This window comes from Ovis aries, chromosome 5, assembly GCF_016772045.2.
Source record: "Ovis aries strain OAR_USU_Benz2616 breed Rambouillet chromosome 5, ARS-UI_Ramb_v3.0, whole genome shotgun sequence".
Classification (NCBI taxonomy): domain Eukaryota; kingdom Metazoa; phylum Chordata; class Mammalia; order Artiodactyla; family Bovidae; genus Ovis; species Ovis aries.
The window spans coordinates 1485884-1501774 of NC_056058.1; the positions used below are offsets into that span (position 1 = coordinate 1485884).

Here is a 15891-nt window from a genome sequence, read left to right on the forward strand (position 1 = left end):
TAGGCCAAAGGAACCAAATACTTGTAAGGAAAAGACCACTCCTCACATTTACCACGATTTTTGCATATCTTTGCTGGCTTTCATTTTTAAAAATTAATATATGATAAAATTGACTCCTTTGTGTGTATAATTCTATTTATACAGGTATAAATCCATGTAAGAATTACCACAATCCATTCTAACAGGTGACATAGACTATTTCCATCGCCCCGCAAAACACCTTACCACTGCCCCTTTGAGTCACACCTCTCCACCCCAAATGTCATATATGAATACACAGAATTATATTTCACACAACCTTTTGAGACTGGCTTCTTTCTTTCAGCATATCTTTGAGATCAATCTGAGTTTTTGTGTGTATTAGTGGCCATTCCTTTTTATGGCTGGGTAGAATTTCACTGGGTAGATGACCCGTTTATCCATTTGTCTGATGAAAGACATCTGAGTTGCTTCTAGATTTTGGCAATTATGAATAGAGATGCTGTAAGCATTTGTGCACAGGTTTTTTTTTTTTTGTGAACATGGGTTTTCACTCCTTTTGAGCAAACAGTCAGGAATGGGATTGTTGGATCATATGAGAGGAGCATGTTTGGCTTTTTGCAGAGACTGTTTTCCAAAGCGCATTCCCACTAGTAATGTACGAGTGCTCCGGTTGTTTTGTGGCCTCACCAGCACCTGGTATTGTCATTAAAAAAAATTTTGCTGTTCTAATAAGTGTGCAGTGGCATCTAATTGTGACTTTAATACGTACTTCCCTAATGGCTAATGCTGAACAATTTTTAAAAGTGGAAATATAGTTGATTTTGGGAAAAACGTTATGACCAACCTAGATAACATATTAAAAAGCAGAGACATTACTTTGCTGACAAAGGTCCGTCTAGTCAAAGCTATGGTTTTTCCAGTGGTCATGTATGGATGTGAGAGTTGGACTGTAAAGAAAGCTGAGTGTCAAAGAATTGATGCTTTTGAACTGTGGTGTTGGAAAAGGAAGACCCTTGAGAGCCCCTTGGACTGCAAGGAGATCCAACCAGTCCATCCTAAAGGAGATCAGTCCTGAATATTCATTGGGAGGACTGATGCTGAAATGCCAGTACTTCGGCCACCTGATGTGAAGAACTGACTCACTGTAAAGCCCCTCATGCTGGGAAAGACTGAAGGCACAGGAGAAGGGGACGACAGAGGATGAGATGGTTGGATGGCGTCACCGACTCAATGGACATGAGTTTGAGTAAACTCCAGGAGTTGGTGATGGATAGGCAAGCCTGGCGTGCTGGAATCCATGGATTCGCAGAGTCAGACACGACTGAGTGACTGAACTGAACTGAACAAGATATTGAATATAGCTCCCTGTGCTACAAAGTATCAGAAAATCACTGTGTTCATCTAGTTTAAAGTGGTACATATCTATTAATCCCATTCTCCCAGTTTATCTCTCCCCACTTTCCCATTTGGTAACCATAAGTTTGTTTTCCTGGTCTGTTTCTGTTTTGTAAATAAGTTCATTTGTAACTTTTTTTTTTTTAGATTCCACATATTAAGTGATATCATATATTTGTCTTTCTCTAACTTATTTTACTTGGTATGATAATCTCTAGGTTTATCCATGTTGTTCCAAATCAATATTTTGTTATTTTTTATGGCTAATATTCCACTGTACACACGTACCACATTTCTTCATCCATTCATTAACTGATAGACACGAAGTGTGCTTCCATGTCTCGGTTATTGTGAACAGTCTGCTATGAACACTAGGGATGCACATGTCTTTTTGAATTAGAGCTTTCATCTTTTCTGGATATACGCCCAAGAGCGGGACTACTGGATCATACGGCAACTCTACTTTCAGTTTTTTAGAGAATCTCCATTCTGTTTTCCACAGTGGCTGCACCAATATTTTATTTCCACCAAGTAGAGGAGGGTTCCTCTTTCTCCACACCCTCTCCTGCATTTACCTGTAGACTTTCCACGTTGGCCATTCTGACTGGTCTGAAATGACGCTTTACTGTAGTCTTGATTTGCATTTCTCATAATTAGCCATGTTGAGCATCTTTTCATCTGTCTTCTTTGAAGACATGTTTATTTAGGTCTTCTGCTCTTTTTTTTTTTTTAATGCAATAATGTCTCAACTTTTATTGGCCTCCTGCTCCACAGGGCACACTGCTTCTATTGATTCAATGCCTCAAAACTTCAGCGTCTGAGGCTTCAGACACCACTTTACTATCCACAAGCCTGAGGGTGGTGGTATTCTGGATGGCTTGCATAGAGTTGCTGCTGTCCAGAGCATCATCAAGACTGACGTCTTCCCCATTTTCCAGCAGGTGGCAGGAGGTGTTGATCTCAGCCTCTAGCTTGACCTTGATGTTCAGCAGGGCCTCATATTTCTGGGTCTAGCATTACCCCTCTGCCTCGGTCTGGGCTAGCTCTGACTCCAGGTGCAGGAGGACCCCGATGGCCTGCTCCATCTGCATGGCATATCGGGCCTCCACCTCCCTCAGGCTGTTTTCCAAGCTGGCCTTCAGATTTCTCATGGAGGCCAGGTTGATCTCCGGGGACTAGATGGTATCTCTGCTCTGAGAAAGTCATCTCAGGAGCTCCTACCTCAGACTGTGTCAGTGCCCACTGTGGTGCTCTCCTTGATCTGCTGCGACCAGTACTGGTCTGGCTCCTGCTGGTTCTCCTGAGCCAGCTCACTGCACAGGGCCCAATGTCTGCCACGATCTTGTTGAGGTCCTGAGGTTTGAGGGCATCCAATTCTACGGTAACCCAGAGTTGGCAGTCTGGCTTTGCGGACCCTTTACTTCCTCCTCGTGGTTCTTCTTTATGAAAAGCAGCTCCTGCTTGAGAGCCTCTGGCTCAGTCTCTGGCTGAAGCTGGGTGACACAGTGTCATCAATAACCTGCGGAGTCTGTGGATGTCACTTTCAACAGACTGGCGCATGGCCGGCTCTGCCTCATACTTGACTGTGAAGTCAGCAGCAGCAAGATGGGATGGGGCATTGTCAGTGTGTAGAACGATGCGGGCATTGTCCACAGAATTTGGAAAAATCTGAGCCCCTAGGTCCTCAATGGTCTTCAAGTAATTCTGCCCGCCCCCCCCCCCCCGCCCCGCCACCACTTCCCTGTCTCCCCAGAAACCTATATGCAGGTCAAGAAGCAACAGTTAGAACCAGACATGGAACAACTGATTGGTTCCAAATCAGGAAAGGAGTGTACCAAGGCTGTATATTGTCACCCTGATTATTTAACTTACATGCAGAATACATCACACAAAATGCTAGGCTGGATGAATCACAAGGTGGAGTCAAGACTGCTGGGAGAAATATCAATAACCTCAGATATGCAGATGAATCCACCCTATTTGGCAGAAAGTAAAGAGGAACCAAAGAGCCTCTTGAAAGAGGAGAGTGAAAAAGCTGGCTTGAAAAAGATTAGAAAAACTAAGATCATGGCATCCAGTCCCATCACTTCATGGCAAATAGAGGGGAAAAAGCGAAGCAGTGACAGATTTTATTTTCTTGGGGTCCAAAACCACTGTGGATGGTGACTGCAGCCATGAAATTAAAAGATGCTTGCTTCTTGGAAGGAAAGCTATGACCGACCTAGATAGTGTATTAGAAAGTACAGACATCACTTTGCTGACGAAGGTCTGTATAGTCAAGGCTATGGTTTTTCCAGTGGTCACATACGGATGTGAGAGCAGGACCATAAAGAAGGCTAAGTACCAAAGAAATGATGCCTTTGAACTGTAGTGCTGGAGGAGACTCGAGAGTCCTTTGGACTGCAAGGAGATCCAACCAGTCAATCCTAAAGGAAATCAGTCCTGAATATTCATTGGAAGGACTGATGCTGAAGCTGAAGCGCTAATACTTTGGCCACCTGATACGAAGAGCAGACTCATTGGAACAGACCCTGATGCTAGGAAGAATTGAATGCAAAAGGAGATGGTTAGACAGATAGCATCACTGACTCAATGGACATGAATTTGACAAACTCCAGGAAATAATAGAGGACAGTGCTACAGTCTGTTGGGGTTGCAAAGAGTTGGACACGACTTATTAGCAACTGAACAACAACAACTTACATTTAAGTCTTTAAACTATTTTGAGTTTATTTTTGCATATAGCGTGAGGGAGTATTCTGACTTCACTGATTTACATGAGGCTGTCCAGCTTTGCCAACACTTGCTGAAGAGACCGTCTTTTCTCCATTGTATATTCTAGCCTCCTTTGTCAGAGATTAATTGACGTAGGTGTGTGGGTTTATTTTTGGTCTCTCTAGTCTGTCCATTGATCCATGTCTGTTTTTGTGCCAATACCATACTGTTTTGACTACTATCACTTTGTAGTATTGTCTGAAGTCTGGAAGGGTTATGTCTCCAGCTTTGCTCTTTTCCCGCAGGATGGCTTTGGCATTCAGGGTCTTTCATGGTTGCATATAAATTTCAGGATTATTTGTTGCAGTTTTGTGAAAAATGTCATAGGTAATTTGATAGGGATCACATTAAGTCTATAGGTTGCTTTGGGTTGTATGGTCATTTTAACTATATTACTTCTTCCAACCCAAGAACATGGCATATCTTTACATTTCCTTGAATCATCTTCAGAGTCTTTCACCTCCTTGGTTAGGTTTATCCCTAGGGTTTTTTTTTTTTAAATGTGATTTTAAACAGCAATTTTTTTTCTTTCTAATATTTCATAGTTAGTGTTAAGATATCCAACAGATTTCTTGACTATCTTTTTGTGTGCTTATTTGCCCTCCATATGTCCTATTTGATGCAGGGTCTTTTCAAGTCTTTTGTCTGTGTTAGACTGGACTGTTCATTGAGAGTTCTTTATATAGTCTAGATATGAGTCCTTTGTCAGATACGGGATTTTTATTCTCTTAGCTGTGTCTTCCACTGAACAAAAGTTTTAAATTTTGAGGAAGTTCAATTTATCAAGTTTTTCTCTTATGAACAGAGCTTTTATGTCACATCTAACTCTTTGTCTAACCTAAGGCCACAAAGATTTTCTCCTATGTTTTCTTCTAAAAGTTTTTAGTTTTAAGTTTTACATGTAGATTCATGATTCTTTTTAACTTTTATATAAAGGTGTGGTCTAAATTGAGGTTCGTTGTTTGGCTTATGGATACCCAACTGTTTCCAATATCATTTATTGAAAAAACTATCCTTTCTCCATTGAAATGCCTTTGTTAAAAAAAAAAAAACACAAACACCAGTCACCTATATTTGCAGGAGTCTTTTTTTTTTTTTTTTTTTACTGTATTCTGATCCCTTACTGACCTGCTATTTATTTATTTAACTTTTATTTTTTGGTCATGCTGTCCAGCATGTAGTTCCCTGACCAGGGATCGAACCTCTGCCCCTTGCAATGGAAGTGCAGAGTCTTATCCACTGGACTGCCAGGCAAGTCCCTGACCTGATTTAAATGTGAGCTCACTGGATAGTTCTGACTCCCTGAGATGTTAAAGTGATAATAGTAGCCCCAAAGTTGAATAACTGAATACATGCTTAGGCAAAACTAGGGAATCCAGTCCCCTTTCTGGGCAAGACTAAAGACCTGAAGGAAAGTCATTCCAACTTGTCTCTGCTTTTGAGAGAGACTCTGAGTAAGTCTCCGGGCCCAGACCATGCCTAGTACCTTCTAGGGAATATCTGCCCGGAGGAAGTGTTTACCTGTCTTCCATTTGTTTCATGCTGGACGTGACTTGATTGGTTTTTTCTTCAAAGGATGTAATGACTTCATTCTTCTGTTGTAAACTGCTCTCTGCATTCTATAAAAGCAAGGAAAGAGGGTCATTTTCTGCTTCTGTCTCACCCCCTGCCTGTTCTGCATTACAAGAGGGTTCAACTGTTCTCTCTGTACTTTTTAAATAACACTTTCAAGAGTGTTTCATTAACTGCTGCTCTTCACACAGCGCTGGAAGACAAACTAGGTCAACGCTCCCAGTGTCATCAACGTAAAGAAAGGCAGAGGGGGACCGTCCTAGTGGTCCAGTGGGTAGGACTTGGCGTTTTCACTGCTGTGGCCTGGGTTCAGTCCCTAGTTAGGGAATTAAGATCTCGCAAGCCAAGCAGAGTGCTGAAAAAAAGGCAGAGAGGGAGGTAATGAAGCCCTGTGTTGGAACAGGCCAGATCCCTTTTTGAAAAGGAACTTCAGAGTCAGACCTGACTCAACACTGCTGAGCCTTCTCATGTGCCAGGCACCTCCATGAGTTTCCATGAGTCTTGCAGAGTTCTCACGGTGGGCATTGTGAGCCCCCACTTCTCTGAGCAAGAGACGGAGGCTCGGGAGGAGAAAGCACCTGGGTAAAGGTTACAGCACAAATGTGGTGCAGCTGGGTTGGTACCCACACCCCCGTGACTTTCTCAGCCAAGCTTTCAGCTGTGGCAGACGCTGAGTGATCAGGAGGCAGCAAACAGACAGACAGACAAACATGTTTCTGTGTGTCTACAAGAGACATTCTTAAATGCAAGGAAACAGAAAGATTGAAGACAGAAAAAAGTACTGATATATTCCCAGGAATACACAGACTGTATTTTCTGGCTTTAACATAATAAAACTAGGTGTAAGCAACGGAAGAATAGCTGAACACCTCACATCTGGAAATGGAATAGCATATTACTAAAATACACTGAGCTAAAAAAAGCAGAAGAGAAATTATGAAGTAGAGCTGAAAGACAATGAAAACACTGCAGTATTTCATTCCATTGAAGATGCATCCTAATTTTATATACCACTAGGAAAGGAAAAGACTGCTACTTGAAACACGTCATGACATTGACTGTAAGACGTGTCCTAATTTCAGAGATGATATGAAAAATATGCTTTCTATTGGGTTGGCCACTAAGGTACTTTGGTTTTTAGGTAAGAAATAAAAGACATATTTTTCATTTTCAACAAGAACTTTACTGAACAACATGTTATTTTGTTCCACTACCTTCTGCCATTTTTCAGGCAACTTCATATTCCATCTTCCCCAAACTTTTTATCTTTTTGAGCAAAGAAGTGTTGCAGGTGCCTTTTACATTCTTCCAAGTAACTGAATTTTTTTCCATGAAGAGAATTTTGTAAAGATTTAAATAAATGGAAATCCGAGAGTGCAGTGTCTGGTGAATACAGGGCACGAATCAGAACTTCCCAGCCAGGGACTTTGCTGATGATCCAGCGGCTGAGAGCCCAGTGCAGGGGGCCCAGGTTCGATCCCTGCTCAGGGAACTAGATCCCACATGCAGCAACTAAAGATCCTGCATGCCACAATTAAGACTTGGCGCAGCCAAATAAATAAATAAAACCAAACAAAACCCTATTTTTTTTTTTCCCCCGAAGAACTTCCCAACCAAGCTGTAACAGTTTTTACCTGGTCATCAAAGAAACATATGGTCTTGTGTTATCCTGATGGAAGACTATGTATTTTCTGTTGACTAATTCTGGACACCTTCCATCAACAGCTGCTTTCAGTTGGTCTAATTGAGAGCAGTATTTATTGGAATTAATCGTTTGGCTTTTCTGGAAGGAGCTCATAATAGAGGACTCCCTTCTAATCCCACCATATATATAACATCACCTCCTTTGGATGAAGACCTGCCTTTGGCGAGGTTGGTGGCAGTTCATTTTGCTCACCCCATGATCTCTTCTATTCTATATTATTGTACAGTATCCACTTTTCACTGCCCTTCACAATTTGTTTTTAAAAAGGAATGTTTTTATTATGTTTCAGAAGAGAATGACATGTGGAAATATGGTCAAGAAGGTTTATTTTGCTTAACTTATGTGGAACCCAAGCCATTAAAATGATTAACATAACCAAGGGTTGCAAATAATTTTCAACACTTAATTTGGATATTTTGAGTATGTCAGCTATCTCTCATGTAATTCAACACTGATTGTTGTCAATTGATGTCTTGATTTAATCTCTATTGACTTCAACAGGTCCATCTAACTGGGGAGCATCATCCAGCAAGAAATCTCCAACAGGAAACTTCACAAACCACTTCTGACACAATTGACCAGCACTTTCTCCACACACTGCACACATACATTTTTCTGCATTTCAGTTGCATTATTACCTTTCTTGCAATAATAAATAATAACAACATGCCCCAAATGCTGCTTTTCCCCTTCCATCTTCAATATTAAAACAGCTTTACAAAAATTCACCAATTTTGCTAAGCTTCTTTGAAAATGCAGGCCAATATGACAACTGTCATGATACAATCTAACAAAACTGTTTTGAGTGAAGTTAAAGATTAAATGTTGAGAGAGCTGTCTAATGGAAAAAACCAAACCAACCTTTTGGCCAACCCAATCAATGAAATACTTTTCTCACAATTTGAGTGCCATAGCTAAAGCAGTGAAGTGAAGTGAAGTCGCTGAGTCATGTCCAACTCTTTGTGATCCCATGGACTGTAGCCCACCAGGCTCCTCTGTCCCGGTGTTTACCAGGCAAGAATACTGGAGTGGGTTGCCATTTCCTTCTCCAGGGGATCTTCCTGATCCGGGGATCAAACCCAGGTCTCCCGCACTATAGGCAGACTCTTTGCCGTCTGATCCACTGGGGAAGCCTAGCTAAAATAGAACTTGTGGGCAATTTTAAACTTTAAATAAAATATTTAATGAAATTAAAAAAAAATAAAACAGATGAGGTAAGTATGCATTTCAGAAGCTGAAAATGAGCCACAGAGTAAACCGTTAAGAAATAAGAAAGAATATAATAACAGTGAAGGTAGAGATCAATGAAATAAGAAACAATAACAGTACAGAATAAGGAATATTAGAGAACAAGCCAGTTCTTTGAAAAGATTATTAGAACAGACACAATTCTTGCAAGATTAGACAAGGAGGAAAGACAGAAAATGCAACAAGAAAACACTGAATTAAAGAGACTTAAAAATTCTGCAAAAGAATATTATAAACAATTATGAGCTAGAACACTTGAAAACCTAAATAAAATAAGACACATTTTGTGGAAAAGTATAAAATATACCAATATTGGTCTGAGAAGAAATGGAAAATATGAATAAACCAGTAAGCATTCAATAAATTGAAATGGCAGTCACAGTCTCCTTGACCCAAAAAGCCTAGCCCAGATGAATCCTGTATTATGGATGGGATTCTCAAAACTTTTGGAGAATAAATACTTGCTATCTTATAAGAGTTACTTCTAAGAAAGAGAACAGGAAACCTTATTTTACAATACCAGTCCAACAATGATTTTGAAGCCAAATAAGGTTAAAGAAAGTTAGAGGTCTGTCTCATGTATAAACATGCATATCAGCTACATGTTTAAATATATCATAATCAAGTAGGAATCCAGGAATGTTAATCTATAAATTGCCACATAAATAAGGAAGAAAAAGAACTATTCTATCACAACAGATAAAATGCAAAAAAGCCTAAAACATTTAATAAAGCTCAATTATTTATTTATGAGAAAAATCTCTGAGCAAAGAACAACTTCATGGACTTCTCTGGGGGTCCAGTGGTTAAGAATCTGCCTGAAAATGCAGGAGACATGGGTTCCATCCCTGATCACGGAAAATCACTCATGCCATGAGCAACTAAACCCGAGCGCCACAGCTGCTGAGGCTCTGCTCTAGAGCCCACGCACCACACCTACTGAAGCCCATGCGCCCCGTGCTCCACGACGGGAAGCCACTGCCGGGAGAAGCCTGTGCGCGACAATCAGAGCAGCCTCTGCTCCACACGGCGAGAGGGAGCCCGTGCACAGCAATGTAAATAAATTAAAAAAAAAAAGAACTCCTTTAATTCAGTAAAGATTACACACCAACCATCTAGTAAGCATTATTCTTGATGGGGAAATCCTTTTTAAAAATAATTTTATTTACTTATTTTTGGCTGTGCTCAGTCTCGTTGCCGTGTGGGCTTTCCTCTAGTTGCAGAGAACAGGGGCTACTCTCTAGCTGCGGGGCGCAGGCTCCAGGGCGTGTGGACTTCAGCAGCTGTGGCTCCCAGGCTCCAGTGCACAGGCTTCATAGTTGGGGCACACGGGCTTGGTTGCTCCAGGGCATGTGGGATTTTTCCCAGTCAGGGATGGAACCCGTGTTTCCTGCATTGGCAGGCAGATTCTTTTTTTTTTTCTGATTTACAATGTCATGTTAGTTTCAGGCATACAGGAGAGTGATTCAGTTATTTATATATATACATATTTTCTATTTTAGATTCTTTTACAGGTTATTACAAAATAGAGTATAGCTCCCTGTGCTATCCAGTAGATCCTTGATGTTTATCTATTGGAGGGATTGGGGGCAGGAGGAGAAGGGGATGACAGAGGATGAGATGGCTGGATGGCATCACTGACTCGATGGACATGAGTCTGAGTGAACTCCGGGAGTTGGTGATGGACAGGGAGGCCTGGCGTGCTGTGACTCATGGGGTCGCAAAGAGTCGGACATGACTGAGCGACTAAACTGAACTCAAGTGTATATATGTTAATCTCAACTTGCTAATTTGTCCCTCCCCTGCTTTCCCTTTTGGTAGGGCAGGCGGATTCTCTACCACTGAGCCACCAGGGAAGGCCTGATGGAGACAGTTTTACATGCATTACCTTTAAGATCAGAATCACAAGTCTGCTATTTCTGTTACTATTTAATGTAGTCATGGAGGCCGGTGGGAAGAGAGACAAAAAATAATGGGCACAAGACTTGAGAGTGAAGAGACTAAACTGTCTTTATTTGCCTACAGTATGATTAATCACAACCAACAAGATCAATAGACTTAACTATCAGAACCAGGTGGTGGGCAAGGTCGTCAAATGCAAGGTCAACCTATAAAGCACAAAAGCACTTCTCTATATTAGTAAGACCTCACTCAAAGATGCAGCCAAAATAAGGAAACAACCTCGCTGCCAGCAAGAACTAGACAGAATCAAGGAGCTCACCTGGAGAAAATGCAACTCTTACGGAATAAAAAGGACAAAAGAAGCGTAAGCTTTGAATTCAATGTAATTCCCACTTAGGAAATCCAGCTGGAGTTTTGAAAAAGGAAGTTTATACCTTATTCTAAAATATTTATCAAGAATCAGACTACACTACAAAGTTACAGGAACCAAAGCAGCATGGCACAAAACCAGAGAGAGATCAGTGGAACAGGAGAGAAAGCTCAGAAATAAACCCACGCACTTATGGTCAATTAGTCTACAGCAAAGGAGGCGAGAAAATGGAGAAAAGAACTGTCGCCTCAATAAGCGGTGCTGGGAAAGTGCCCAGCTACGTGTAAAAGAATGAGAATAAAACATTTTCTAACACTATATACAAAGATAAACTCAAAATGGATTAAAGATCAAGGTATAACACTGGAAAACACAGGCAGAACACTGACATAAATTGCAGCAATATTTTTTGGGATCCATCTCTTAGAGTAATGGAACCAAAATGTGACCTTAATTAAACTTATAAGCTTTTGCACAGCAAAGGAAACCATAAACAAAATGAAAAGACCACCTATGGAATGGGAGAAAATATTTGCTAATGATGTGACCAACAGAGGGATTTTGAAAATACACCAACAGCCAGCGTTATAGTTGTTGTTCAGTCCCTAAGTCGTGTCCGACTCTTTGTGACCCCATGGACTGCAGCATGCCAGGCTTCCCTGTCCTTCACTGTCTCCCGGACTTTGCTCAGATTCACGTCCACTGAGTCAGTGATGCTATCTCACCATCTCTTTCTCTGCTGCCCCCTTCTCTTTTTGCCTTCAATCTTTCTCATCATCAGGATCTTTTCCAGTGAGCTGGCTCTCCACATCAGGTGGCCACAGTACTGGAGCTTCAGCTCCAACATTTATGTTTCCTCTTTGTGGCTTGCCTGTTCATATTTTTTGCCCCTTTTTCTTTTGGATTTCCTATCTTTCCCTTGTTGATGAGTAGTAATTCCACGATAGTCTAAATATTAGTCCTTTACTGGTCTACAGATGGTAAGTATCTTCTAGTCATCTACTATCCTTAAGTCCCTCGTTTTGATATAGTCTAATGTGTTGATTTTTCACATATGGTTTGCACTTTGGAGGTTCTGTTTTAGAAACATTCTCATGCTTAGGTGACAAAGATATTCCACACTAGCTTACTCAGCCTCTCACATTTAGGTGTGTAATGTATCAAGAGTTAACTTTTGTATATGGCATTACCTAGGGATCCAGTGTTCTTCCAGTGAATAGTCAGGGTTGATTTCCTTTAGGATTCACTGGTTTGATCTCCTTGCAGTCCAAGGGACTCTCAAGAGTCTTCTCTATCATCACAGTTTGAAAGCATCAATTCTTTGGCACTCAGTCGTCTTTATGGTCCAACTCTCACATCCGTACATGACTACTGGAAGACCAGAACCTTGACTATATGGACTTTTGTTGGCAAAGCGATGTCTTTGCTTTTTAATATGCTGTCTAGGTTTGTCACAGTTTTCCTTTCAAGAAGCAAGCATCTTTTTAATTTCATGGCTGCAGTCACTATCTGTGGTGATTTTGGAGCCCAAGAAAATAAAATCTGTCACTGTTTCCACTGTTTTCCCATCTATTTGCCATGAAGTGATGGGCCTGGATGCCATGATCTTTGTTTTTGAATACTGAGTTTTTTTAAAAAATTAACTTGTTTATTTTAATTGGAGGCTAATTACTTTACAATATTGTGGTGGCTTTTGCCATACATTGACATGAATCAGCCACAGGAAAGGGGGCTCAGGATGGGGGGACACATGTGTACCTGTGGCTGAATGCTGAGTTTTAAGCCAGCTTTTTCACTCTCTTTCACTTTCATCAAGAGGCTCTTTAGTTCCTCTTCACTTTCTGCATTAGAGTGGTATCATCTCCCTATCTGAGGCTGTTGATATTTCTCGTGGAAATCTTGACTCCAGCTTGTGATTCATCCAACCCCTAGCATTTTCCAAGATGTACTCTACATAGAAGTTAAATAAACAAAGTGACCATACATAGCCTTGTTGTACTCGTTTCCCAATTTGGAAGCAGTTATTTCACGTCAGGTTCTAACTGTGGCTTCTTGACCTGCATACAGATTTGTCAGGAGGCATGTAAGGTATTCTGCTATTCCCAGCTCTTTAAGAAGTTTCCAGTTTGTTGTGACCTACAAAATCAAAGTCTTTGGCGTAGTCAATAAAGCAGAAGTGGATGTTTCTCTGGAATTTCCTTGCTTTCTCTATGACCCAATGAATGTTGGCAATTTGATCTGTGGTTCCTCTGTTTTTTCTAAACCTGGCTTGTACATCTGGAAGTTCTTGATTCATGTACTGCTGAAGCCTGGCTTCATGGATTTTGAGCATAATCTTACTAGCTTGTGAGATGAGCACAACTGACTGTTAGTTTGAACATTATTTGGCATTGTCCTTCTTTGAGATTGGAATGAAAACTGACCTTTTCCAGTCTTGTGGCCAATGTTGACATATTGAGTACAACACTTTCACAGCATCATCTTTTAGGATTTTAAATAAATAGCTCAGCTGGAATTCCACCACCTCCACTAGCTTTGTTTGTAGTGCTAAGGCCCACTTGACTTCATACTCCAGGGTGTCTGGCTTTAGGTTAGTGACCATACCATCATGGTTATCCTGGTCATGAAGATCTTTTTTGTGTAGTTCTTCTGTGTATCCCTGCCACCTCTTCTTAACCTCTTCTGGCTCTGTTTCTGTCCTTTATCGTACCTATCCTTGCATGAAATATTCCCTTGATATCTCCAATCTTCTTGAAGAGTTCTTTAATCTTTCCCATTCTGTTGTCTTCCCCTATTTCTTTGCATTGTTTATTGAAGAAAGCCTTCTTATCTCTTCTTGATATACGAAAAACTTACATAGCTTAATATCAAAAAACCAAACAACGCAATCAAAAAATGGGCAGAAAACCTAATCAGACATTTCTCTGAAAGACATACAGATGGCCAACAGGCGCATGAAAAGATGCTCAACGTGGCTAATTATAGAGAAATGCAAATGAACACTACAGTGGAGCATTACCTCACACCAGTCAAAACGGGCATCACCGGGAAGTCTACAAATAATGCACTGGGGAGGGTGTGGAGAAAAGGCCACCACCTGCACTGCTGCTGGGAATGCAAATCAGTACAGACGCTGGAAAACAATACGGAGATTCCTTAAAAAACTAAAAACAGAGCTACTATAAGACCCAGCAATTCCATTCCTGGGCATGTATCTAGAAAAGATGAACGGTCTAATTAAAAAAGATACATGTTCACTGCAGCACTATTTACAATAGCCACGGCGTGGAAGCAACCTAAATATCTATCGACAGATGAATGGATAAAGAAGATACGGTGTGTGTGTGTGTATATATATACATATAGTGCATACAGACGCACATACAATGGAATATTGCTGTTGTTTAGTTGCTAAGTCGTGTCTGACTGTCTTGCATCCCCATGGGCTGCAGCCCGCCAGGCTCCTCTGTCCATGGGACTTCCCAGGCAAGAATACTGGAGTGGGTAGCCATTTCCTTCTCCAGGGATCTTCCTGACCCAGGCATCAGACCTGAGTCTCCTGCATTGGCAGGTGGATTCTTTACCACTAAGTCACCAGGGAAGCCCCACAGAGCCGTCATGAGAAAGAAATAATGCCATCTGTAGGAATATATATGGATGGACCTGGAGATCATCACTCTAAGTGAAGTCAGCCAGCCAAAGACAGATATCCTACCACTTATGTGTGGAATCTAAAAGAAGGACACAAATGAACTTATTTACAACACAGAAACAGAGTCAGACTTGGAGAAAAAACTTACGGTTACCAAAGGGGAAAGGGGTAGGGAGGGCTGCATTAGAAATTTATGGTTAACAGATATATATCACTATATATAAAACAGATAAAGACCTACTGCATAGCACAGGGAACTATATTCGATAATTTATAATAACCTAAAATAGAAAAGAATCTGGAAAAGAATCATTTTACACCGGAAACTAACACAACATCGTGAATTAACTACACTTCAATTTAAAAGAAGATAAAAAAGAACAAACATTTATAAATAGATAAGTCAACTGGAAAATGAAGAGAGAAAACGGGGAAACATGGGCAGGCCTGACCAACATTATAGGCTGAGTCACGTCCCTCCCAAACCTGTTATGTTGAAGTCCTAACCCTCAGTGTGACCCAGGACCTCATTTGGAAGCAGGGTCACTAACTGCAGACATAATTGATCAAGATGAAGTCACAATGGGGTTGGGTGGGCTCCCTATACAATACGACCGGTGTCCTTATACAAAGGGGAGACGCGGACAGGCCTGCACACACAGGGAAAATGCTGTGTGGAGAGGAAGGCAGAGATGCGGTGGTAACTCCTTCAAGTGAAGGAGCCCCTGAAATTGACAGCAACCACCAGAAGCTAGGAGAGACGGCTGGGACTGACGTTCTTACACCCTCAGAGGAAACCACCCCGCCAATACCTGACGCTGAAACCTCTGGCCTCCAGCACTGTGAGGTGGCAAATTCTTGGTAAGCCACTCAGTTTGTGGTGTTCTATCACAGCAGCTAGAGCACACTAACAGAACCAACCAGACATTAAAACCCACTACAAAGCTGTGGCAATCAAAATAAACAGACCGTCAAGCAGAACAGAGACCTCAGAGACAGTTCCATTTATTTGCACGGAACTTGACACATGATGAAGGCGGCACCACACGCCAGTAAGTGAACTTGAAGCAGTTTACTAGATGGACAAAAAGAACACGGGATCCCTGGGTAATGCCATATACAAAGGCTAACCCTTGATAACAGTACAAACCTAACGTGAAAGGTTGAGACAACTCGCGTGGACTATCTCTGGCACCTAGGCATGAGGAAGTTTCTAATACGAAACTTCCGAAGTGCAAACAAAGAACGTGAGAGTGCAAGTCACTCAGTTGTGTCTGACTCTTTGTGACT

At 41.3% G+C, this 15891-nt stretch overlaps 1 protein-coding gene across 2 annotated transcripts in view; it reads right to left on the reverse strand.

Annotated features, from left to right (window-relative positions):
• The window catches only part of RUFY1 (RUN and FYVE domain containing 1), a 66023-nt gene that overhangs the window by 8741 nt on the left and 41391 nt on the right, over positions 1-15891 (reverse strand). For both annotated transcript variants that reach the window (XM_015095732.3, XM_015095731.3), the window contains exon 12: positions 5674-5771. In XM_015095732.3, coding sequence (XP_014951218.2) covers positions 5674-5771 — 98 coding nt within the window. The remainder of the gene's footprint in view (positions 1-5673; positions 5772-15891) is intronic.